Genomic DNA, 24,966 nt, shown 5'->3' on the forward strand with positions numbered 1-24,966 from the left:
CCTGCTGATGCCTGCTATCTAAGAAGCCCATGGGAAGTCACTGATCTCTCTGGAGCCAAAGGATAAGCCCCTAGAGTCCCTGGGGATCCAGTCTGGGATGTGAGTCTGTTTCATTATTGTCATGAGCATGTGCTGTCTCTCTGCTCGCAGGTGGATGGTGTTCTGTGCTTGGCTGACATTTTGACCGACGACAGCCACTCAGAAGCCACGCGGGCCGAGGCTGCGGCCGTGGTGGCCCAGGTCACCTCCCCACACCTGCCCTTCACCCAGCACCTCAGCAGCTTTCTGGAGAGCATGGAGGAGATTGTGACAGCTCTCGTTAGTGAGTCATCTGGGGTGCGGGGGTGCCGTTGGGTGAGGGGGGCCTTGTCACGGTTGTCTTCAGAAAAGGCTCCCTGGGCCCCCTCACTACACCCCACACAACTCCTCCACAGAGATCACATGTGCCAAATCCCAGCGGTTAAGGATCAGAGTCAGACTTGGAAGAGCTTTGTTGTCAAGTCTTCTATTAGAATGCTTGCAGCCCTCTGAGAAACTACAAGCATTGACTTGAGTTCAGGCTAGGATTAATTGGCCTTTCTGGGTGGAGACCAAGACACGCCCCAGGGAAGCGTGGGGACTCCAATGTTGAGGTTCAGATCCTTGGCCAGAGAGACTGATGGGCTTTGTTCCCGAAATCTCCTATCTGTGGTACCCGGGGAATGTGGCAGCAATGTCTGGCGACAAGTGGCTTCTCAGAGAGCAGCCATTCCCCACACCTGCTGCCTGCAACCCCAGCCTGGCCTCGCCCCCTGGGACCCTGAGAGCTTTGACTCTTCTAGAGTCCCCTATTCAGATGTGTGTGTTCCTGGCAGGAGAATCAGAGCCTGATATCCAGAATATACTCTTTCTGCCAAACTGCAGGAAGTAGAAGAACTCACCTGGAGAGCAGTCCTCAGGAAATTTGTTTTGCAGACCTCAGCCGTTCTGTATTTCTATTTCAATCCCTCTCTCTGTCACTGTCTCTATATCTGTATCTTATTGAAACAATGAACATTGATTTCATCAGATAATGTAGGGTTGGTGTCAGGGCACTTGGGCTTGGATTTTTGTCTTTGATTCATCCATCTGACAAAGAGCTCTTGATCGGTAGCCCTGGGCAGGCTGTGTGGGATTCCACCCCTCACTTGCCATACTGCATTGCAAAGCTCCCTTTATGGTGTTCCTACTGTAGGAAACAAGAGGTAAGGACCCGTTTCTCCCAAGGGTTCTCCTAGCTTTAGAATTTTCAGATCTGTAAGTACTTTGTACTCAGGAGGTCTTAGTTAGAGTTGACTTAATGGCTGATTCTAGTTTCTCTGGTCATGGCACCTCCAGGCCAGGGTGGGAGAAATCAACTTGTTAAATATCTACATTGATTCAAAGCTGAGAAAATACAGAAGTGGACTGTTGAAGAGCCTTGGCTGGAGGGAACTCAAGAGATCACGCCCACCCTATAAGAGAAGAAACTGAGGCCCAAAGCGGGTGAGAAACTTTCCCAAGGCCACATGACAGTGCTAGGATTCCCTTCTGCCAAGGGTGTTATACTCGGGCATAGCACCAGAGCCTGGCAGGAAACAGAAATGAGGTGAAGAAGCCAGGTGGAAGAAGAAAATAAGGAGATTTTGAGTCCTGTATTGAATTTAAAAACATGTACAGTGGATGATGTTGTTGTTCATTTGCTCAGTCGTGTCCAGCTCTTTTCGACCCCATGGACTGCAGCACACCAGGCTTGCCTGTCCTTCACTATCTCCCGGAGTTTGCTCAAATTCATGTCCACTGAATCAACGATGTCATCCAACCGTCTTATCCTCTGTCAACCCCTTCTCCTGCCCTCAATCTTTCCCAGCATCAGGGTCTTTTCCAGTGAATTGGCTGCTCGCATCAGGTAGTCAAAGTATTAGAGCTTCAGCTTCAGCATCAGTCCTTCCTTCCAATGAATATTCAGGGTTGATTTCCTTTAGGATTGACTGGTTTGATCTCCAGATTCACTTCTGCCAGGGGTGTCATGCTCAATCATGCACCAGAGCTTGGCAGGAAACATAAATGAGGTGAAGAGGCCAGATGGAAGAAGAAAATAAGGAGATGTGAGTCCTGTACTGAATTTAAAAGCATCTGCAGTGAATAAAGAGAGGCAATCCCTGATAAACTCCAGTTGATTGTTGCCATATAGGAAAGAGCAATTTTAAAAAAGACAAAAATTCTAAGTTTTATAGAAAATCTCCTAGTCTATAAATGATAGCAAATAATAAATCAAAACATATATATTCCAAGTGACCTTTCACTATTACCATATGTCTATGCCAGCTTCTTTGCCTGGTCTGGATTTCTCCCCAGAGAAGAGTTTCCTTATTTGTTTTGCCCTGATGAAGATACATTGTGGAGTCGGCTCTGAGAGTCAGCAGATGGGATGTATCTTCTGGGCAGGTAGCCAGGGCTCTGTTCTTTGGTGGGAAATAGTCCTCCAATTTCTTGCCATTCCCTGGAAACATTTATAAATGAGTCACTGGGATCCTCAGTTTAATCTTTCTAACATATCCCAGGTGACTCAGCCTGTAGCTCAAATAAATGTGCATCATCAAAATTAAAAGGCACTTAGACAGTTGTGTTAATAATTGCTATGTCTGCAGCAGTGGTGGTGGTATAAGAATGAGGGTGGGTATTTGGACTAGAAATTGTAGCAAAGTGGACTATGGGTTGTGTGATCACACCCCAAACCCTGGACATAGGCAGGTGGCCTGGAAGGGCTGACCCTAGTGGTTCCCCCCAAATCAGAAGATAAAGCCATCATTGTAAAGGGCTGGTCATAGACTTCTTATTTGTTGCTGTTGTTCAGTCGCTCAGTCATGTCCAACTGTTTGTGACCCCATGGACTGTAGTTCACCAGGCTTCTCTGTCCTTCACCATCTTCTGGAGTTTGCTCAAACTCATGTCTATTGAGTCAGTGATGCCATCCAACCATCTCATCCTCTGTCATCCCCTTCTCCTCCTTCCTTCAATCTTTCTTAGCATCAGAGTCTTTTCCAATGAGTTAGCTCTTCGCATTAGGTGGCCAAAGTGTTGGAGCTTCAGCATCAGTCCCTCCAAAGATAGAGTTCTTAATTCCTTGGCTAATGTGCAGCCCAGGGAGGTTAGATCAAGATGCTAGGTCTTGTTGTGGCCACACCTGGGCTGTGGGGAGCAGTGCTGCCCAGAGGGTAAGCATTTTCTCGATGAAATAAGATCTGCAGGAGCATCACTGCAAATGAAGCAAAGAAGCCTGGAGACAAGAGGCAGCCTAGAACATAGAAAGAGTGGGGAGTCTGGGGTCAGGCAGACTTGGATTTGATTCTCAGTTCAGTTTAATTCAGTCACTCAGTTGTGTCCGACTCTTTGTGACATGAATTGCAGCACGCCAGGCCTCCCTGTCCATCACCAACTCCTGGAGTTCACTCAACTCATGTCCATCGAGTCCATGATGCCATCCAGCCATCTCATCCTCTGCCGTCCCCTTCTCCTCCTGCCCCCAATCCCTCCCAGCATCAGAGTCTTTTCCAATGACTCAACTCTTCTCATGAAGTGGTCAAAGTATTGGAGTTTCAGCTTCAGCATTGGTCCTTCCAATGAATACCCAGGACTGATCTTTAGGTTGGACTGGTTGTATCTCCTTGCAGTCCAAGGGACTCTCAAGAGTCTTCTCCAACACCACAGTTCAAAAGCATCAATTCTTCCATGCTCAGCTTTCTTCACAGTCCAACTCATGAACCCCCAAATTACCATCAACCCTCAATTCCACAGTTTTTGGAAAATCATTGAACATTTGAGTCCTCTGTCCCTTCATCTATAAAATTGTCACAAAAAGTTGGGTTGTTGTGAGGATGGAATGAATTAGTGAGATAGAGTGCACAGCAGGGCCTGGCACAGAATAAACACTTGATCAGAGGTGGCTATTGCTACTAGCTTCTCTGAGTCTCAGCTTCTACATTGTAAATGGAGGCAACTACTTTCTGCCCTAAAGGTGCTCAGAAATGAATGGCATTGTGTAAAGCACACTGCAGGAGGTTCAACTAATGCTATTTTCTGTCCCTTTATAGGCAGGGACCAGAAATTGCTTTCACTAGAAGGTGCCAAGAGGTGCCAGTTCTAATATCAGAACCTAAAAGTAGATTCTTTAGGAAGCAAGAACTAGAGAGCAGGATAGAACACAGCTCAACTCTTCCCAGTCTGGCTTCTTTTCATGTACTTTCATAGAGGTACTATGTAGGTATCCACATCAGTAGGAGGGGATGTGGACCCAGGAAGCCCCTTGATTATTGGTCATGTTGTAACTGAGGGTCAGAAGTCAGGCCCATTCGGATGGGTGGGCAGTACCGTGGACCCCTTTATGCCTTCTCCAAGGCAGGAGCCCATGGGGGGAATGTGTTAGATGGTGGAGGGGTGCAGGTTGGGGTGGCCCTCTCTTCCTCAAAGAATCCACCAGAATACTGGAGTGGGTAGCTTTTCCCTTCCCCAGGGGACCTTCCCAACCCAGGGATTGAACCCAGGTCTCCCACATTGCAGGTGGATTCTTTACTAGCTGAGCCACAAGGGAAACCCAAGCATACTAGAGTGGGTAGCCTATCCCTTCTCCACGGATCCTCCTGACACAGGAATTGAACTGGGGTCTTCTGCATTGCAGGCACATTCTTTACCAACTGAGCCATCAGGGAAGCCCCAGAGAACCTTTAATACAATTACAGATGGTAGTTGGGGGGATATTATTAGGATTGGGTTATGGCTCCTAGAATCAGTGAGAAAGAGCCTGACATTCAGGGACATGATGTAGGACTTTTATGCAGCCAGGTGATCCTTATCCTGGGACCCAGAGGAAATCCCGAAACTGTGCTGACGACAGTTGGAAAAGCAGTGTTTTTATATTTTAACTTCAGCTTCTCCCTCAAGGCTAACTTAGCAGCAGTCTAGTGCAGTCACTAGACACACATGGACTAGAGCTCTTTCCTGCCCCAGGGCCTTTGCACATGCTGTTCCTTTGGTTTGGAACATGCTCTTTCCCCCACATATTCTAATGACTTGTTCATTTCCCCCCAAGGTATCAGTGGGAAAGTCACTTTCTTAGGGAGACCTTTCCTACTCACCCAGTGGGCCTTTAAGACGAGTGCTAATTCTTGTCTTAGCACCTGTTTATTTCCTCCCTCATATTTATTAGACTTTGCAGTTATATATATCAACTTCTTAGAAGTTTGTTTTATCTTGCCCAGTTGTTTAGTCAGTAAGTCGTATCCAAATCTTTGTGACCCCATGAACTTCGGCATACCAGGCTCCCCTGTCCTTCACTATCTCCTGGAGTTTGCTCAAACTCATGTCCATTGAGTCAGTCATGCCATCCAACCATCTTATTCTCTGTCACCCACTTCTCCTCCTGCCCTCAATCTTTCCCAGTATCAGGCTCTTTTCCAGTGAGTCAGCTTTTTGCATCAGGTGGCCAAAGTATTGGAACTTCAGCTTTAGCATCAGTCCTTCCAATGAATATTCAGGGTTGATTTCCTTTAAGATTGACTGGTTTGATCTCCTTGCTGTCCAAGGGACTCTTAAGTCTTCTCCAGCACCACAGTTTGAAATCATCAATTCTTTTAGGATGTAAGCTTAACAGGGGCAAATATCTGATCTGCTGTGTTCACCAGTCCATATGAAGACACTAGAGTGCCCAGTACACAGTGTTCACTCAGTAGATACTTGTTGGATGAACAAGTAATTAGAATGCACACATCAGGTTGCAAATGCCAGCTCTGCAACTAATATCAGATCAGATTAGATCAGATCAGTCGCTCAGTCGTGTCCGACTCTTTGGGACCCCATGAATCGCAGCACGCCAGGCCTCCCTGTCCATCACCAACTCCTGGAGTTCGCTGAGACTCATGTCCATCGAGTCAGTGATGCCATCCAGCCATCTCATCCTCTGTTGTCCCCTTCTCCTCCTGCCCCCAATCCCTCCCAGCATCAGAGTCTTTTCCAATGAGTCAACTCTTCGCATGAGGTGGCCAAAGTATTGGAGTTTCAGCTTTAGCATCATTCCTTCCAAAGAAATCCCAGGTCTGATCTCCTTCAGAATGGACTGGTTGGATCTCCTTGCAGTCCAAGGGACTCTCAAGAGTCTTCTCCAACACCACAGTTCAAAAACATCAATTCTTCAGCGCTCAGCCTTCACAGTCCAACTCTCACATCCATACATGACCACAGGAAAAACCATAGCCTTGACTAGACGGACCTTTGTTGGCAAAGTAATATCTCTGCTTTTGAATATGCTATCTAGGTTGGTCATAACTTTCCTTCCAAGGAGTAAGCGTCTTTTAATTTCATGGCTGCAGTCACCATCTGCAGTGATTTTGGAGCCCCAAAAAATAAAGTCTGACACTGTTTCCACTGTTTCCCCATCTATTTCCCATGAAGTGATGGGACCGGATGCCATGATCTCAGTTTTCAGAATGTTGAGCTTTAAGCCAACTTTTTCACTCTCCACTTTCACTTTCATCAAGAGGCTTTTTAGTTCCTCTTCACTTTCTGCCATAAGGGTGGTGTCATCTGCATATCTGAGGTTATTGATATTTCTCCCGGCAATCTTGATTCCAGCTTGTGTTTCTTCCAGTCCAGCGTTTCTCATGATGTACTCTGCATATAAGTTAAATAAACAGGGTGACAATATACAGCCTTGACGTACTCCTTTTCCTATTTGGAACCAGTCTGTTGTTCCATGTCCAGTTCTAACTGTTGCTTCCTGACCTGCATACAAATTTCTCAAGAGGCAGATCAGGTGGTCTGGTATTCCCATCTCTCTCAGAGTTTCCCACAGTTTATTGTGATCCATACAATCAAAGGCTTTGGCATAGTCAATAAAGCAGAAATAGATGTTTTTCTGGAACTCTCTTGCTTTTTCCATGATCCAGCGGATGTTGGCAAGTTGATCTCTGGTTCCTCTGCCTTTTCTAAAACCAGCTTGAACATTAGGAAGTTCAGGGTTCACATATTGCTGAAGCCTGGCTTGGAGAATTTTGAGCATTACTTTACTAGTGTGTGAGATGAGTGCAATTGTGTGGTAGTTTGAGCATTCTTTGGCATTGCCTTTCTTTGGGATTGGAATGAAAACTGACCTTTTCCAGTCCTGTGGCCACTGCTGGGTTTTCCAAATGTGCTGGCATAATGAGTGCAGCACTTTCACAGCATCATCTTTCAGGATTTGGAATAGCTCAACTGGAATTCCATCACTTCCACTAGCTTTGTTCGTAGTGATGATTTCTAAGGCCCACTTGACTTCACATTCCAGGATGTCTGGCTCTAGGTGAGTGATCACACCATCGTGATTATCTGGGTCATGAAGATCTTTTTTGTACAGTTCTTCTGTGTATTCTTGCCATCTCTTCTTAATATCTTCTGCTTCTGTTAGGTCCATACCATTTCTGTCCTTTATCGAGCCCATCTTTGCATGAAATGTTCCTTTGGTATCTCTGATTTTCTTGAAGAGATCCCTAGTCTTTCCCATTCTATTGTTTTCCTCTATTTCTTTGCATTGATCGCTGAAAAAGGCTTTCTTACCTCTTCTTGCTATTCTTTGGTACTCTGAAAGATACATTTCCCTCTCCAGTAACTACTTTTTTTTTCATCTGTAAAATGGAAATTATAACAGCTTTCCAAAATTTCTCCCAGAGCTATTGTGGGAACCAGATGAGGTAACTGATATGAAAGCGCTTGGCAGTGAAGCTGTTTTCTTCCTCTTCACCATCTAGAACTATGCCAAGAGGCCTCGTCTGGGGAAGTTTTCCTGCTGGCCTCGGCAGCCCTTGCCAACATCACCTTCTTTGACACGATGGCCTGTGAGATGCTCCTGCAGCTGAATGCCATCCGCGTGCTGCTGGAGGCCTGCAGCGACAAGCAGAGAGTGGACACACCTTACACCCGGGACCAGGTGAGCCGCTCAGGGGGCCATGTCTGGAGCCTGTACGTGTGAAGGCAGAGGGCAGGGGCCAGGGCTCAGGTTCTGGAGTCAGCATGGCCTGCAGCACAGAGTCAGTGCTGTTAGTTGTGTTCTTGGGGAAGGTGAAGGAATGTGTTCTCCACGTGCCTCATGCCCTTGGAGCATCTCCACAAGTCCCCTGCTCATCCCCTTTCCCATCCCAACCTCTAGAAGGCCTTCCTCCGTCTCCATCTGTCCATCCTAGGAGGCAGAGAGGCACCATGGGAAGGTCCCTGAACCTCCTCCAAAGGTCTGGGTCCAGCTTTGTGGGCTCCTGGCTGTCTGATCTTGTACCTGCTGTGAGTTTCTTCCTTTCCTGGCCTCCATGAAACAGGGTCTTGGAGCAGACCCTTGATTCTGGACCTCAGCCCCTGTATCAGTTTCTCTCTCTCTCTCTTTTTTTTTTGTATATTTGAATTCCATGAAAAGTTTTGTTTGGGGAGAAATGATTTTACTACTATATATGTTTGAAATATTGAGTAAGGGGCTTTTCAAGGGCCTTTGCCCTCTGAGGTTATGGGAGTCGGTCTTGACCCACCTCTGCTGTGTTCAGCCTCCCATTTCCCTATCAGAGGTGGGGGTGGTGGATCTGGTGCGTTTTTGTTCTCTGTGAATCCCACCAGACGCCTGAGCTCCGTGTCAGATGACCCTCTAACCTCATCCTTGTCTGTGTCCCAGCTCCCCAGTCCTACCTGATTCTTTTAGCCTTGCTGCCTGGTCAAAGCTGCCGTAACTTCACGTGCCAGCTCCCACCCCAGCAACTCTGGGAAAGCCTTCCCAGACAGCCCTGGCTCTCTGGGATCCTCCTTTCCTTGAAGGCCACACCTCACAATGCAGTGTTGACTTTTCCAGTTATTTCAAGTCAATTTATCCCCCTGAGGGCATGGTCCATGTTCTGCACTTCCCTAGGATTTCTCGGGCACCTAACCCAGAGTGGGCACCCTTGATGCTTTCTGTAAATGTTTGTCTAGGACATGAAAGGGAAGAAGCAGGATGGTACTTCATCAGTTCTTTCTTGTCTTGAGAATCCCCTGTGGAAGGGCAGCCACAGAAATCCCCATTCAGAGAGAACTCTGAATATAAGCATTTGCATATGAGGGTTCTGCTAATGCTGTGAGGCTGGCAGTATCTGCCCCATTTTACAGATAAGAAAGTGTATTTTTTTAAGAAAAAAAAAAAGAATATTGAGACTTAAGAGAGTACCTCCCATATCATAGGGCTGACAATCAGTTCAGTTCAGTCGCTCAGTCGTGTCTGACTCTTTGCGACCCCTTGAATTGCAGCACGCCAGGCCTCCCTGTCCATCACCAACTCCCAGAGTTCACTCAAATTCATGTTCATCGAGTCAGTGATGCCATCCAGCCATCTCATCCTCTGTCGTCCCCTTCTCCTCCTGCCCCCAAAACCTCCCAGCATCAGGGTCTTTTCCAACGAGTCAACTCTTCTCATGAGGTGGCCAAAGTATTGAAGTTTCAGCTTTAGCATCATTCCTTCCAAAACACCCAGGACTGATTTCCTTTAGAATGGACTGGTTGGATCTTCTTGCAGTCCAAAGGACTCTCAAGAGTCTTCTCCAACACCACAGTTCAAAATCATCAGTTCTTCGGTGCTCAGCTTTGTTCACAGTCCAACTCTCACATCCATACATGACCACTGGAAAAACCATAGCCTTGACTAGACGGACCTTTGTTGGCAAAGTAATGTCTCTGTTTTTGAATATGCTATCTAGGTTGGTCATAACTTTCCTTCCAAGGAGTAAGCGTCTTTTAATTGCATGGCTGCAATCACCATCTGCAGTGATTTTGGAGCCCCAAAAAATAAAGTCTGACACTGTTTCCACTGTTTCCCCATCTATTTGCCCTGAAGTGATGGGACCAGATGCCACGATCTTTGTTTTCTGAATGTTGAGCGCTAAGCCAACTTTTTCACTCTCCACTTTCACTTTCATCAAGAGGCTTTTTAGTTCCTCTTCACTTTCTGCCATAAGGGTGGTGTCATCTGCACATCTGAGGTTATTGATATTTCTCCCGGCAATCTTGATTCCAGCTTGCGCTTCTTCCAGCCCAGCGTTTCTCATGATGTACTCTCCATATAAGTTAAATAAGCAGGGTGACAGTGTATAGCCTTGATGTACTCCTTTTCCTATTTGGAACCAGTCTGTTGTTCCATGTCCAGTTCTAACTATTGCTTCCTGACCTGCATATAGGTTTCTCAAGAGGCAGGTCAGGTGGTCTGGTATTCCCATCTCTTTCAGAATTTTCCACAGTTTATTGGGATCCACACAGTCAAAGGCTTTGGCATAGTCAATAAAGCAGAAATAGATGTTTTTCTGGAATTCTCTTGGTTTTTCGATGATCCAGCGGATGTTGGCAATTTGATCTCTGGTTCCTCTGCCTTTTCTAAAACCAGCGTGAACACCTGGAAGTTCATGGTTTGGGTATTGCTGAAGCCTGGCTTGGAGATTTTTGAACATTACCTTACTAAAATGTGGCTATTTAGGGCTGACAATAGCCAGCACTAAATCCTGGCCTGACATAGACCTTGGTCTTTGACTCTTATCTGCTGCCATCTCTGAAAATAAAGAGGAAATAGTGGGACTATGGGGTCAGACTGAATGTTGATCTTGTCTGGGACCATTTTTTAACTGGGTGACTTTGGGCAAGTCACAGCCTCTTGGGTGTTGGTCTACCTTGCACAATCATTGTGAGATAAAATACATGTAAAGGACTTCATATGATGCTTTGTCCTTACTTAACAAGTGATGAGTATCATTGTTTTTCAAACTTGATCTTATAAGGAAGAGCGTAGATAGCAAGTTATCCAAAATCCTCACTTTGTCCTTCCAAGCCTTGCATGATGTAGTTCTAGACTTCCTTTCTGGTTTAATCTCTCACTTCTTAGTTGGACAACCTCCATAGAGGCCAGGTAAGACAGTGCAAATAGATTGAGTGGTGGCTTATTGGGCCGGCTTTTGGCTGTTTGGCTGACAAGGCAGGGCCAGCCATTTGCAGTCACTGTGCTCAGCTATGTGGGGGGTGGAGGCCACTGGAGGGCTAACTCTGTGTCATCTGCCTTGTTCCCCCTCTTCTTTTCTTCAGCTGGGTGCCTCCAGTTGCTGGGTCTCTCACCTACCTGACACAATTTTAGGCCCCTTTCCTTTCAAGTGCCTCTTCTATAGCCAACTCTAGCCATCTCATACAAGATCCAATAGTAAGGCAGAAAGAACAGGAGTGAGGGGTTCAGATGACATGGCTTCAAAGCTTCTCTGCTGTATAATCATGTAACTGGGCAATTCACTTGGAGCCTAATTTTTCTCATCTGTGAATGGGGTTGAACAATACATATTTCCTAGAAATAAAATAAGAATTGAGTAAACTAATACAAGCTTTTAGTACCATTCCTGGCACATAGGAAGTATTACATAAATGAAAGCCTCTGTCTGTGTGATTGTTGTGATTGGCCTTTGAGTGTGTGGTACTCAGCCCTGAATGGGGCACCTTCAGAGGGGAGCATCCTAATCTGTAAAGGGGATGGTCTCTTCCAGTATAGACATCCTGTGGCTTTATGTGCACAGACCCTTTTTCATCGTGAGGAGTGATAGTCTCTCTCTTGGAACCTCACTGATCCCTAAGAAGGAGGTGCTCCAAGTGGGGTGAGAATGGAGAATGTGGTCAGGTTCTATGATGATGACATTTCTTTCTGAATCTGGATTCTGATGTTTTCTGGCTGTGTTTCCCCTGTCTCCCCCATCCCCTACCCCCAACCCCTTCTAAACTCCCCACAGCTGAGCCAGGCTCTTCTCCATTGTCCTCAGGACGGCCTCACCTTCCGCCCTGACTCAGAGCAACCACTTAGCTAGTGAGAGAGGACCCATTAAAGAAACAAATGTCTCTTTCCTGTGGCAGAGGGAGGATTAAGGTGATCTGAGGGCTCCCAGTAATGAAGACAAAGAAGACGAATTAGACTCTGAAGTGCTTACTGCCTCCTGAAACACTTAGGAGATTAAATGCCCACGAGGCTTCCGGTAACGCATCTGCCAATGACGCCAGTGCTGTGCAGAGCCTCTGGGTCTTGCAACTGTATTTGTCCATCTTCCTCTGAACACCTCAGCAAGAACCCCTCCATCATCCCAGCAAACTGAGTCTACTTAACTGGTCCCCAGAAGCCACGATAGCCTCAGTTTGCCTGTCCTCTACCCACTCTTGGAGTGTGGATGGGGCTGAGGGCCGCCTGGGGCCTGGGCTCTTCCACCACCACCATCTGCCCCCTGCCAACCCCTGCTAATGGAGGGGGTGGGATGCAGTTAACATTCAGAAGCACTCCCTATCTAACAAGCCATCTGTGTGGATTGTGTTTTCATCCCTAGAAGTATTTTCGAGGGGTCACGCTGCCCAGGGTAAACGGTTACAGGCATGACAATAGGGTGGGTACAGGGCTGGCTCACCTCTGCCTACCTGTCAAGATGTGACAATCTAGGCTGAAAGGGATGTGGTTATCTTGTCTAACTCACAGCACAGATTTTCACTGAACATGACTTTGTAACCTTTAGAGATGAATTGCTTTCACAGAGGTAAAGGGTGCTGGTATATTTACTTTCCATGAAGATACACTATCTGTTTGGCATTTTAGAATGTCCAGATTTTGTAGCATTTCTGAGCCCTTGCTGTGAGTATCATTATCATGCCTGCATGCTCAGTTGCTCAGTTGTGTCTGACTCTCTCAGTTGCGTCGTGACCCTGTGGACTGTAGCCCACCAGGCTCCTCTCTCCATGGGATTTTCCAAGCAAGAATACTGGGTGGGCTGCCACTTCTTCCTTCAATATAATTATCAGAAGTCCATTTATCAGAAATGCCAGTTACTGAAGATTACAATTTTGACTTACATTTTAGAAGCTCTCTGTAGTTTATACAGCCCTATCACACACATATATGACATGGTAGAAACAGTAACAGGCTTTGGGTTCAGGCAGACCTGAATTCAAATGCTGATCCCATTTCCTAGCTGTATGACCTTAGACAAATTGCTTAACTTCTCTGAGCCACAATTCCCTCTGTGAAATAAGGATACTAATATTTCCTCCCTTCTTGTGTCATTATGATGATTAGGTGGCATAATGCTTGTAAAGTAGTTGGAAACAAAGTGATACTCATTGGGATGGGTCCACGGAAGTGGAGTCAGGAAATGTGGTTAATGTGGAGGTCAATGTAATGTGGTGTGAGTCAATGCATGGTGTGTTATTGTTTCAATCTGTGTGTGGGTTTCTGAAGGTCATACTGTATGTGTGTGTCTGTGTGTGTATGAGAGAGCAAAAGAAGAGAGAGAGTGGTGTAGGGGACTATAAAGCAGTTTGTTTGTATTTGAATATATGAGCATATCTACTATCCAGAGAGGCTTAGATTAAGCCAGGATCACAACACCCAGGCCTGTTCGGCTCCCAAAACCCTTCCCTATAAAGTCAAGGGAAAACTAAACCCAGAGAACATGGTCTGGTGTTCATATGCTTCTAATACTGTGAGGCTGACAGCCCAGCCTTGATGCAATCCCTAGGCAGAGTGTTTTGGTTCAGTTCACCTTTAACTTGGGACCTACATCTAAGGCATTTCTATGGCCTTTGTGACTCTCCCTGCTGAGCCCAGAACTCAGCCCTCCAGTCTCACCTCTTTGGTCGTGAAAGGACCAGGGACCAGAGGGTGGGAGCAGTGTCTGTCTTGGGAATCAGGCAGATGCCCTGCTGGTCTCCATGCCTATCAGAGGGAGAGAGAGGAGGGGGAAAAGGGCTGGGTCTTCTCCTGAACCCCTTGCCTTGCTGGCCTTGAAGGAGAAAGTGTGTTTCAAGAGCCCACACTCTGTCTCTGTCAGACCCTCATCCTTCAAACCACTGTTCTTGTCTTGATTCTTTCTGTTCTTTGATGGAGGGAAGTGGTGTGGAGGGAGGGGAGCAGGGCAGAGAAGTACTTCCTTAGAGGCCATAAAGGGCTTCTGCTGGCTGGTCTCAAGGCTGAAGGTGACATGGTTGTCAAAGCTTTAGAGAGTTATCTCAGTGACCTGGGCTTCCCAGGGGGCGCTAGTAGTAAAGAACCCGCCTGCCAATGGATGGAACTCGCATTTCCTGCGTTGGCAGGCAGATTCTTTACCTGCTGAGCCATTGGGAAGTCCCAACAGCTGCTCTGAGTGCTTGACAAAACATTAATTCACTTAATACTCATCACAGTCTTATGAGTTCTCTTGTTTTTCTCTTCTGCAGTAGGCCAAAAAATGCCCCCTCCAAGAATGTCTACATCCTAATCCCCAAAACCTGGGTAGGCTCCCTTACATGGCAAAAGGGATATCTTCAGATATGAGTAAGTTAAGGATCTTGGTTTAGTAATAATATCCTGGATTATCTATGTGGGCCCAATGTACCACAAGGATTCTTGTAAGAAAGAGGCAGAGGGTCAGAGTCAGAGGATGAGATGTGACTGAGGAAGCAGAGGTCAGAGTGATGGGCCAGCAGAGGCTAAGGAGTCTGAGCAGCTTTTAAAAACTGGAAAAGAACAGGACACGGATTCTCCCCGAGAGCCTCCATGCAGAAGGAATGAAGCTCTGTCAACACTTGACTTTAGCTCCATCAGACCCACTAAAGGCTTCTAACCCCCGGAATTGCAAGATAAAATTATGTTGGGTTAAGTCACTAAGTCTGTGGTCACTTGTTTTAGCAGCAATAGAAAACGAATACTCCTTGCTCAACAAGGCAGAGAAAGGTTAAGTAACATGGTCAAGATCAGATGGAAAATGATTGTAGAACCCAGATTTGGAAGAGGTTGGTCCATGCATTTAGCTGCTATGCTATACTGTCTCTTACCTAGGGCCTCTCTTGAGGGTGATAACCTCTGTATTCACAAATAGCTATAGAGGGATCAGTACCCTCTCACTTAGGAGGAATAAGACTTAATTAAAAAATCATCAGACAGGAATGAATTGGCTTGGGCCAGGGGGAAAACTGTCATCTGGCTCCTGTCTTCTGTCCCTTGACAGCATTGCTACTGTATAGCTAACAAGGTAAACCAGTTGTCCCTAAAATCCCAACTCTGGATTCAACTGTAAGGAGGAATGTTGTGGATCTGCCTTCTCCTTTCTATCACAGTAGGTACAGACAAGGATGTTTCAAAGGCGGGGGCTCAAGGCAGGGCCTAATTGGCATTTATTCAAATTGTGCTTAATTGAATACTTCATCTGCACCTCAGAAAACCACATGGGGTACAGGTTCTGTAAAGAGGAAGTAATTTTCATTAACAGGATCTAAATTAGTCTGACACAAAGACCTGCCTGTGCTGTGACACAGCTAATAATTGCTGTGTAATGAACCTGATGCTGCAGACAAAGGTTTCCTTTTTTATTTTGCCTTTCTTTCCCTTCTTCCCTTCCTTCCTGGAGTCCTCTCTCCCTCCCTCCGTCCCTTCCTCTCTTCTCTTTTGGTTCTGTATGTCAAGCAACCACCTTTATTCAGCAGCCAGGCTGGTCATGGTTGGAGGATCGCTGTCCCCATGCTGCAGGAACCAAGGGCGTGCACCATACTCCTACTCACATCCCAGAGAAGGCCAGGTGAACTCCAGTCTGGCACAGGCTTGGCCTTGTGTCTCCTTCCTCACAAGACTGTGTGCTTTAGGCCTCTTAGGAGCCTTCTGCTTTTGGCTGCATCTTCTACCTATATTTTTCTTCTACCTCTTTCACTTAGCCCACACTCATAATCCTGAAAGGGTGGGGAAAAAGAGCTTCCAAAGACAAACACTTCTTTAGTCCTATTATCTTTCAAAAATGCAAATAGGAGTTTGTCACTCCCCTCATGAAATACTTCCTGGTGCAGAGTGACCTTCAGGATGAAGGTTATGGCACCTGTCCTGTCCCTCCCCTGGCTACCCTCCCCATCATGCTTACCCACCCAGGCCCCTGGCCGGGTCCAAGCTGGGATGGCGGATATGACAGCCTAAGGAGACATGTCCCTTTCTAAAATGTGTTTAGTGGGAAATGGAGAGGATTGATACTCTATCAATGTGTCATACTTTTCCCTTCCTGTTTAAGAGATTTGTTATCTGAATTTATTATCCAGAGTAATATGCCAATATTGAACCAATTAAAATCTAGATAATACTCTTTGTTAGTCAATACCATGTTCAGTTCAGTTCAGTTCAGTTCAGTTGTTCAGCCATGTCCGACTCTTTGCGACCCCATGAATTGCAGCATGCCAGGTCACCCTGTCCATCACCAACTCCCGGAGTTCACTCAGACTCATGTCCATTGAGTCAGTGATGCCATCCAGCCATCTCATCCTCTGTCGTCCCCTTCTCCTCCTGCCCCCAATCCCTCCCAGCATCACAGTCTTTTCCAATGAGTCAACTCTTCGCATGAGGTGGCCAAAGTACTGGAGTTTCAGCTTTAGCATCATTCCTTCCAAAGAAATCCCAGGGCTGATCTCCTTTAGAATAGACTGGTTGGATCTCCTTGCAGTCCAAGGGACTCTCAAGAGTCTTCTCCAACACCACAGTTCAAAAGCATCAGTTCTTCAGCACTCAGCCTTCTTCACAGTCCAACTCTCACACCCATACATGACCACAGGAAAAATCATAGCCTTGACTAGACGGACCTTTGTTGGCAAAGTAATGTCTCTGCTTTTCAATATGCTATCTAGGTTGGTCATAACTTTCCTTCCAAGGAGTAAGCGTCTTTTAATTTCATGGCTGCAGTTACCATCTGTAGTGATTTTAGAGCCCCCCAAAATAAAGTCTGACACTGTTTCCACTGTTTCCCCATCTATTTCCCATGAAGTGATGGGACCGGATGCCATGATCTTTGTTTTCTAAATGTTGAGCTTTAAGCCAACTTTTTCACTCTCCACTTTCACTTTCATTGAGAGACTTTTTAGTTCCTCTTCACTTTCTGCCATAAGGGTGGTGTTTGATATTTCCCCTGGCAATCTTGATTCCAGCTTGTGCTTCTTCCAGTCCAGCATTTCTCATGATGTACTCTGCATATAAGTTAAATAAGCAGGGTGACAATATACAGCCTTGACGTACTCCTTTTCCTATTTGGAACCAGTCTGTTGTTCCATGTCCAGTTCTAACTATTGCTTCCTGACCTGCATATAGGTTTCTCAAGAGGCAGGTCAGGTGATCTGGTATTCCCATCTCTTTCAGAATTTTCCACAGTTTATTGTGATCCACACAGTCAAAGGCTTTGGCATAGTCAATAAAGCAGAAATAGATGTTTTTCTGGAACTCTCTTGCTTTTTCCATGATCCAGCAGATGTTGGCAAGTTGATCTCTGGTTCCTCTGCCTTTTCTAAAACCAGCTTGAACATCAGGAAATTCAGGGTTCATGTATTGCTGAAGTCTGGCTTAGAGAATTTTGAGCATTACTTTACTAGCATGTGAGATAAGTGCCATTGTGTGGTAGTTTGAGCATTCTTTGCCATTGCCTTTCTTTGGGATTGGAATGAAAACTGACCTTTTCCAGTCCTGTGGCCACTGCTGAGTTTTCCAAATTTGCTGGCATATTGAGTGCAGCACTTTCATAGCATCATCTCTCAGGATTTGAAATAGCTCAACTGGAATTCCATCACCTCCACTAGCTTTGTTCATAGTGATGCTTTCTAAGGCCCACTTGACTTCACATTCCAGGATGTCTGGCTCTAGGTCAGTGATCACACCATCGTGATTATCTGGGTCGTGAAGATCATTATCCCATTTCAGAACTTAAGCTGCTTGAACTGTGTCAGGAGACTGTCAGCTGCTTCTCCAGAGGTGGGGCATGGCCTCCACTTCTGTTATACTGTGTGACAGGCTTTGCAGAGAAATAAGCCTCCACCAAGGAAAAGTGTTATTTTATGATTTATTTTAATTACTACTTGAGAGTGCTGTCCATTTCCATGGAAGCGGGTGAATTTTCATTTTGCTAAATTTAATGTTAGGCTCAGTGTCATGAGTGGCATCTGGGTTAACAGGTGCCCCGTTTCCAACATATTCCAGGGGTGTTTGGCACCCTTTACAGTTTGGGGTCTACAGGAAGTCCCTTACTGGCCCATCCCTTAATTCAGTTTTGAGTTCTCTATACAACCTTGACTATGCCAGGGGGTAGGGCTGGGGTGGGCTGTTGGCTGCTCAGCCCAGAAGTTGTAACCAAGGCTCAGTGTTTACCTGGCATCAGCATTCCTTTCCTACAGGCAGAGTCCTTCAGCCATGACTGACAAGCAAGGCTTTGCAGTCCACAGGCTTGTAAAGTGTAGCAGAGCATGAATCCTCATCAGATTCCATACAATACCTGAAGTTTATGGTGCAATGCTGCCTTTAGTTTCCTTGTCATGATCTCTATCTTAACCTTAGTCTCCATTCATTTCAGGTTGAAAATAGGTGGGGCTTAGTATCAGGGCAAGAAGCTGGGGTGGAGAGAACCCAATCCAAGACAGGGGCTAGCCAGGAACCTGCCAATTCTGTCTGCATTCCAGGGGCTGGGTGCAAAGGGATCCTGCTGAAAGGTGATTGAGGCTCCATCTTCATTCAGGTGATTCTGTTCTCTCCAACGGTGTCCTGGGGCCCCTGAGGGCCGTCCTAGGGCCACATGCTGATGAATGGGCTTCAGTCACTAGGGAAATACATCTGAGTGCCAGAAGCCTGTGAAGATGGAAGAAAATACCATGGAAGGATGGGCCAGGTAGACTGTAAGGAGTCATGGGCTAAAGGAAAGTTTTGTAGCCCCTGACTCACCTACCTATACAGAGTACCTTTGGCTCAGGAGTTCCCATTTTCTTAGCTTCTCAATTCTCTTTTCCAGATTGTGACCATCTTGGCAAACATGTCTGTCCTAGAGCAGTGTGCCTCCGACATTATTCAGGAGAACGGTATGTCTTTTCAGCGGCGTGCATGCTGTATGGGTTATGCGGCTCTGTGGGCCCTTGTGCCTTTGTGTTTGTATGAAGGCCTCTGTGTAGGTATGTAAATTTGTACACGTGGGTCTCCCCATTTGCAAGGGCACATGAATGTGTGCTTATGTGGGCAATGGGCCAATAGGTAAATGTTTGCTTGCTTCCATAGCACTTTGATCTAGTGGGAGGCAGACATGGAGCAAAAGATAGGGAATGTCAGGTGTAGAAAGCAAAGCAGGGAAGAAGATAAGGTAAATCCAAGGTAGAAGCATGGCAGCTGCTATTTTAATTAGTGTGTTGAGGAGAAGACAGAGACTTCATTAGGATCCAAAAGTAAAAACCTATGCCCGTAAAGGATGCATTCCAACTTTAAATTATTCTCATCATACTGGGTTTGGCCACAGGAGAAAGCTGATGGGTGGGGGGTGGGGTCAGGGCAGATGGATCCCTGGATGCCTCACCTGAGAGCATGTTTCCTCTTGTTCCTTTGCTCCCACCTCGCGCTGAGAGTGTCACCATGTCCAGGTGAGGTGCCCAGGATCTGATCTAAATGGTCTCTACTGGAAAGCAGATCAGCTGGCTGCCTTGCAGCTGGGATAGGAGTGGAGAGGGCTTCCTGTGACTGAGAAATAATGGAGCAATTAGCAACCAGTTGGAAACCAAGAGATGCTAATGAGGAGGAGTGAGCTGGGAGCCTGGACAGCTGCCTCTGCTCCTATTAAGCCCCCTTCTCCCAGGTTGCCTTGCTGTTTTAATACATGTATACATTCTCCATTCCCCTTACTCTATTGAAAAAATATCTTTTTGTGTTAATTTTATGTGATCGGGCTAATAATGAGAAACTTCTTTTTGGCTGCATTGCATGGCTGTTACTTACTAGTGACCTCCATTCTTCCATCTGCAAAATGAAACAATAGTAATATCCACCTCACTGGGATGATGTGAGGATTAATAGAAGGCTTGTTAGAAGAGTGTTAGGCACAGAATGAGCTCTGTGCTATGGGTATATGCTCTTTCAGGAAACAGTGGTCATCTCATAGGGTTTAAGTGAAGAGAGTTTGATGAAGGAACTATTTACAAAAGTGGGGCAGAATTTGAGGGTTCAGCAGTGGTGGTCGTTCAGCCCGGGACCACTGGAAGACTGTAGAACTCCTTGGTCTGGACAGGGCAAGCCTTGTGCTGTGAAAGGCAATCCTCCACTCAAGACACTTGAGCCTCTGACATGCCTTGCCCTGAAGCCTGATGATTTTGTCTCTGTCCTGCCCTGAATTGTGTGTGAGTGTTGGTGGATGAATGGGCCCTGCTAGAAGGTCAGAAACTGTGATCACTGGTCACCCTTACACTGGGAGGCGGGCCAGGGCAGTACAAGCTCATTTTTATCAGTGGTATCAGTGGTGTCCTTCCAGCTAATTTTGCTTCTCCCTCAGTGGCTGGGGCTGAACTGGAGTGAATGTTGGGGACGGAACATGGCTTTGGGACCTGCTCTCTAAGCTGTAACACCGTTCAACTCTTGGGCGACTCTGTGGCACTGAGCCTGGCTAGAACTTAGAAAACACATTCTGGATTTTTGTTGGCAGCCCCAATTTCATTGCATCTTATCTTTCTGTAGATAAGATTTATATATATTTAAAGGAAACTTTGTGTTTTGTACAATTGCAAGACTTCTCACATGAATACATCCACATTCATTCATTTGATGTTCATTCACAAACCTTTGAGCTGAGCACTATTCTGACACTTAGGAGACACCTGTTCAGGAAATGGACGAACACCCTTGTCCTCACAGTGCCCACCTGCTAGCATAAGAGAAACTGTTTTTTTGTCAGGCTCCAGGTGCGAAGCCGGGTTAGGGTTAGGGTTTGGAAAATGGCTTCTTTATGGGAACCCTGACCATGAGGTGTCTGTAAAATTTCTTAATCTTGGTGCCCCCTGTTTATGTCACCACAGGTCACAGTATACACCCAGGACAATCAGACCACAGCTCTGGTTTCAGGGGAGAGGTTCTCAGCTGACCAAACCTAAGCCTAAACATCTCAGTCCGATTACTCCACCCTCTTCTAGTCATGAAACCCCTCTAAGACATCTGATCTAGTGATTATCCAGCCTAGGGGTAGGTCACCTCCCACCAGGGAGACCCATTACCCCTGGACCTGTCTCAGATGCTCCAGCATCAGAAGTGAAGCAGTGATGGAGGGTAACAGTTATCTGAGTTCTCATCCCTAGCTACTTACTGCGTGACCCTGGGCAACATACTTCGCCTCTCTCTGGGCCTCGAAGGGAATTATAATAAATAGTACTTAGTCTCTGAGGCTGTTAGGAGGTTTTAGGGATCATGCATTTACTGTGTATTTAGCACAGCATCAGGGATGTAGTAAAAGCTCAGTGATAGCATTAAAAAAATGTTAAAAGGACCAAAGGTCCCTCCCAAGTATAGTGTCTTGGTATGTGGAGGCAGAGACACCCTCAGGGCAGATGGAGCAGACGTGGCCTTGTCCAGGTTCCTCCTGTGGTTGAGACCCCTGAGTCACCCCAACAGCCTTGGCTTGAGCCTACAACTCCATCCAGCTGGCCCTGCTCAGGCAGCTACCAACTGTTCCTCGCTTTCCACTCAGGGGTCCAACTTATCATGGGCATGCTGTCTGAGAAGCCACGGTCTGGGACCCCTGCCGAGGTGGCGGCCTGCGAGAGAGTCCAGCAAAAGGCTGCAGTGACCCTGGCCCGTCTCAGCCGAGACCCAGATGTGGCACGGGAGGCCGTGCGGCTGAGCTGTGAGTGGTGCTGGCTGGGGCAGGGGTGGTGGAGGGGTGGTTCGGGCTGGGAGCAGTCCTGATTTCACAGTGGTGGTGGTGATGGATGACTCAGAGCAGGGCTGGCTGTGCTGGGAAACGCTGGTGTGGGGCCCCAGGGTGTGCCCCAAGTGACCTTCCTTTCCCCTGGGGCTGAGGCTGGAGAGAAAAGGAGTCTAGAGAGGTTTAAGTTGGTCAGAGAGTGACTGACTTAGGGGCTTCCTGTTAATGAGGACCTCATTCTTTCATACTCTCATTCATTTCCTCATTCATTCATTCAGTTATTCACCTACTCTTACTTACTTAGCCACTCATTCATTTACTCATTAATTCATCCTTTTGGTCATTCATTCATTACTTCATTTATCCACCATTATCTCATTCATAACTTACTCATTAAATCCCTCACTCATTCCTTCATTCAGTTAGTCCGTCATTTATTTACCCAACAAATGTTTCCAGAGCACCCACTCTATGCTAGGCTCTGTGCTGAGTGCTGGGCATAAAACACTGGTTATAACTGCAACCTGATGACAGTGGCTTATAATCTAATGCAGGTAACAGATATGGAAAGAAAAGTTTGCACTTGAATAGCATCATGTAATGCTCAAAGGATGTCGATGGCATGATTGGCACACAGAGGAAGTAGTCTACATTTACCTGGGTGGGGCAAATAATGCTTTAAAATGGAAATGAATCCTTAGCTGTAGTTTGAGGAGTTATTCTGGTGTGAAGGCTAAGAAGGAGTGCCCCAGGTGGAGGCAGGAGATGGCAGTGTTCCTGACCATCCAGGCACTGGAGGACAGCAAGAGGTGGCCCTGGGGCAGCATAGAGTCCTGGCTCCATAGTGACTTTATGGAGAATAAACATCAAGAATCTGTCTGCATACTTTTTATTACTATCTTATGAGTTTTTCCCTGTTGTTTTTAGAATTTGAGAGAAGTCATTTTGTATTGAAGAACAAGATCATTTATTTTACTTTCCTCTGTAAAGGCTTAGGAAATATTAGCCTACTCAATCTGTAGTCTTCTTTAATTTTAGCCACAATATATTTTCTGACTCAAATGGGCAATTGGGGAAGAAAAAGGTACTAAGATGTAAACATTGAGTTTAGCTCTGATAAAGTACCTGCATGGGAAGTTCTTTCTTAGAAGGACCTGCAGTATCTCCTGTGGCTCGTCCCTCTCCACTGTGGGGAGCTCCATCCTGCCAGTGTGCTGATGCTCAGGGAAAAGGTTTTGATGCTGCAGCTAATTCTGGGCCTGACCAAGGTTCATTTACACTTGAGGGAGCAGAAAGTCTCCCCCACAGACTCCTCAGAGGGGTTTATCCCTTTCCCTATCAGTTGGCGGCCACCTGCCTCTACCCACCCGGCTCCACGCAGAGGGCTGTGGTAAGAGACTGGAACACCTTTGGGTCAGGCCTGGCCGCACCCATCCTGACCCAGGTGTGAGGGTCTCCCCATGTCTCTTGCAGGTATGTCCCGCCTCATTGAACTCTGCCGCTCGCCCTCAGAGAGGAACAGCAGCGACGCTGTGCTGGTGGCCTGCCTGGTGAGTTCCCAGTTTCCCCGCCTCTTCCTTCCTGGGCTTTGGGGTTGCAGACCAGGGACCAGGGGATCAGGCTATGCCACGGTTGACTTGGGTACAGGCAACTTATTCTGGGTTTCCACTTTTCTCTTTAAAATGGTAGCAAGAATAATACTTGTTTCACTAAGTTCATAAGATTGTGATGAAAATTATACAAGGTCATATAGGTAAAAGGAGAACCTCCATTACACATGTTTATGAACTTTTGGGGTTCTGGGGGATCTAATAGCAGGTCAAGACCAGAGGGGCTGGCTGGCAGGATGCTGGTGGTGTTGGTGATGCTGTGGTGCTTGCAGCATGTGGTTGCTAGGGTCTGATGTCTTCTGCCTGTTCCAAAGAGGATACTGTAAGAAAGCCTCCTTTCCTCCTCAGGTAGAGCCCCTCTACTGGTGCTCTTCCAGCTTCGTAGCTCCCTTCTTCTTTGTGGAGCAGGGCAGGGCAGGGCAGGACAAAGTATTATTTGGCCTGTCCCCAGGATCTTCACCCAACCAAGCTAGCACGTCCTGAGAGGTCCCTACCCAACTTCTTGATGCTTGGGTCCACCATGAAAGTACCAACAGCACCAGATGGGAAACAGATGCCTTGTCTCTGTAATCCTCCCTGCTAGGCTGCATCAAATCCTAAAGCAGAGCAGCTGGAAGCATCCAGGAGCAGGAAAGCCCATTGTAAAAGCCCTTTAACTTCTAGAAGGGGGTGCAAGATCTTTGATTGGCCCTCAAAGACTGTGTAGGAGAAGGGACGGACCTAGAGGTTCTGCAAGATGTTTCACAATAAAGCCCCTCCTCACCCCATCCTTTTTTTTCCCAAACTGATCCCATCCCATTTCTGGGAGCTCCTAACAGGCAGTGTGTGGTGGTAGGAATAGCAGGCATTTTAGTCAGACACACCTGTCTTGGTTTTGCCATTAATGAGCTGTGTAACATTGGGTAGGCCACTAAGTGCTGTAAACTTTATTCAGTAAATATTTGCTGAGTGATTATGTGGGCCATGTACTCTTCTAGGCTTTGGGGATGACAGATGTGGGGAAAAAAAGAAAAAAACCTCAGCTCTGATGGGGCTTTTATTTTGGTACATGCAGAACAAACTTCATCTCTTCTGTGCCTTGGGCAAGCTGGTGAAGCTTATGGACCCCATTTCAGTATTAGTTTTTATCATGCATAAAGTAAATATATATAGAATTAAAAGGAGGGCAATCATATTAAAATAATTATTAGACTATTTAAACAGGTGACATAGTAATAGCAGTTCAGTTCAGTCACTCAGTTGCATACAACTCTTTGCGACCCCATAGACTGCAGCACGCCAGGCTTCCCTGTCCATCACCAACTCCTGGAACTTGCTCAAACTCATGTCCATCGAGTTGGTGATGCCACCCAACCAACTCATGGATGTTGGAGTTGGACTCATGGAGTCTTGACTAGCAATGAACATAAATAATGTTGAAAGTACCTCCAGAAACTGTAATGGGATGTGAAATTGTTACTGAACCAAACTTGGGTCCATATGCCCATGGGCAGTAAAGCCATTCCACTGACACTGGCTTGTGGAGAAAGAAAGTGCAGTGTTTTTGCAGATGCCAATTAAGGAGGCCAGGTAACCAGTGCTTAAAAGGCCCAAACTCCCCAAAGGCTTTCAGGGAAAGTTTCTCAAGACAGGATAAGGGAGGAGGGTTTGTGCCGTGTGTGATCAACTCA

The 24,966-nt window shown here is 46.5% G+C and overlaps 1 protein-coding gene across 1 annotated transcript in view; it reads left to right on the forward strand.

Moving 5' to 3' along the window:
• INSC (INSC spindle orientation adaptor protein) overlaps positions 1-24,966 on the forward strand; it is a 138,075-nt gene that overhangs the window by 106,709 nt on the left and 6,400 nt on the right. The window contains exons 8-12 of the mRNA XM_070383196.1: positions 151-322; positions 7,776-7,954; positions 18,807-18,873; positions 21,510-21,665; positions 23,160-23,236. Of these exons, the coding sequence (XP_070239297.1) occupies positions 151-322; positions 7,776-7,954; positions 18,807-18,873; positions 21,510-21,665; positions 23,160-23,236 (651 nt within the window). The remainder of the gene's footprint in view (positions 1-150; positions 323-7,775; positions 7,955-18,806; positions 18,874-21,509; positions 21,666-23,159; positions 23,237-24,966) is intronic.

The sequence above is a fragment of the Bos mutus genome, chromosome 15 (assembly GCF_027580195.1).
Source record: "Bos mutus isolate GX-2022 chromosome 15, NWIPB_WYAK_1.1, whole genome shotgun sequence".
NCBI lineage: Eukaryota > Metazoa > Chordata > Mammalia > Artiodactyla > Bovidae > Bos > Bos mutus.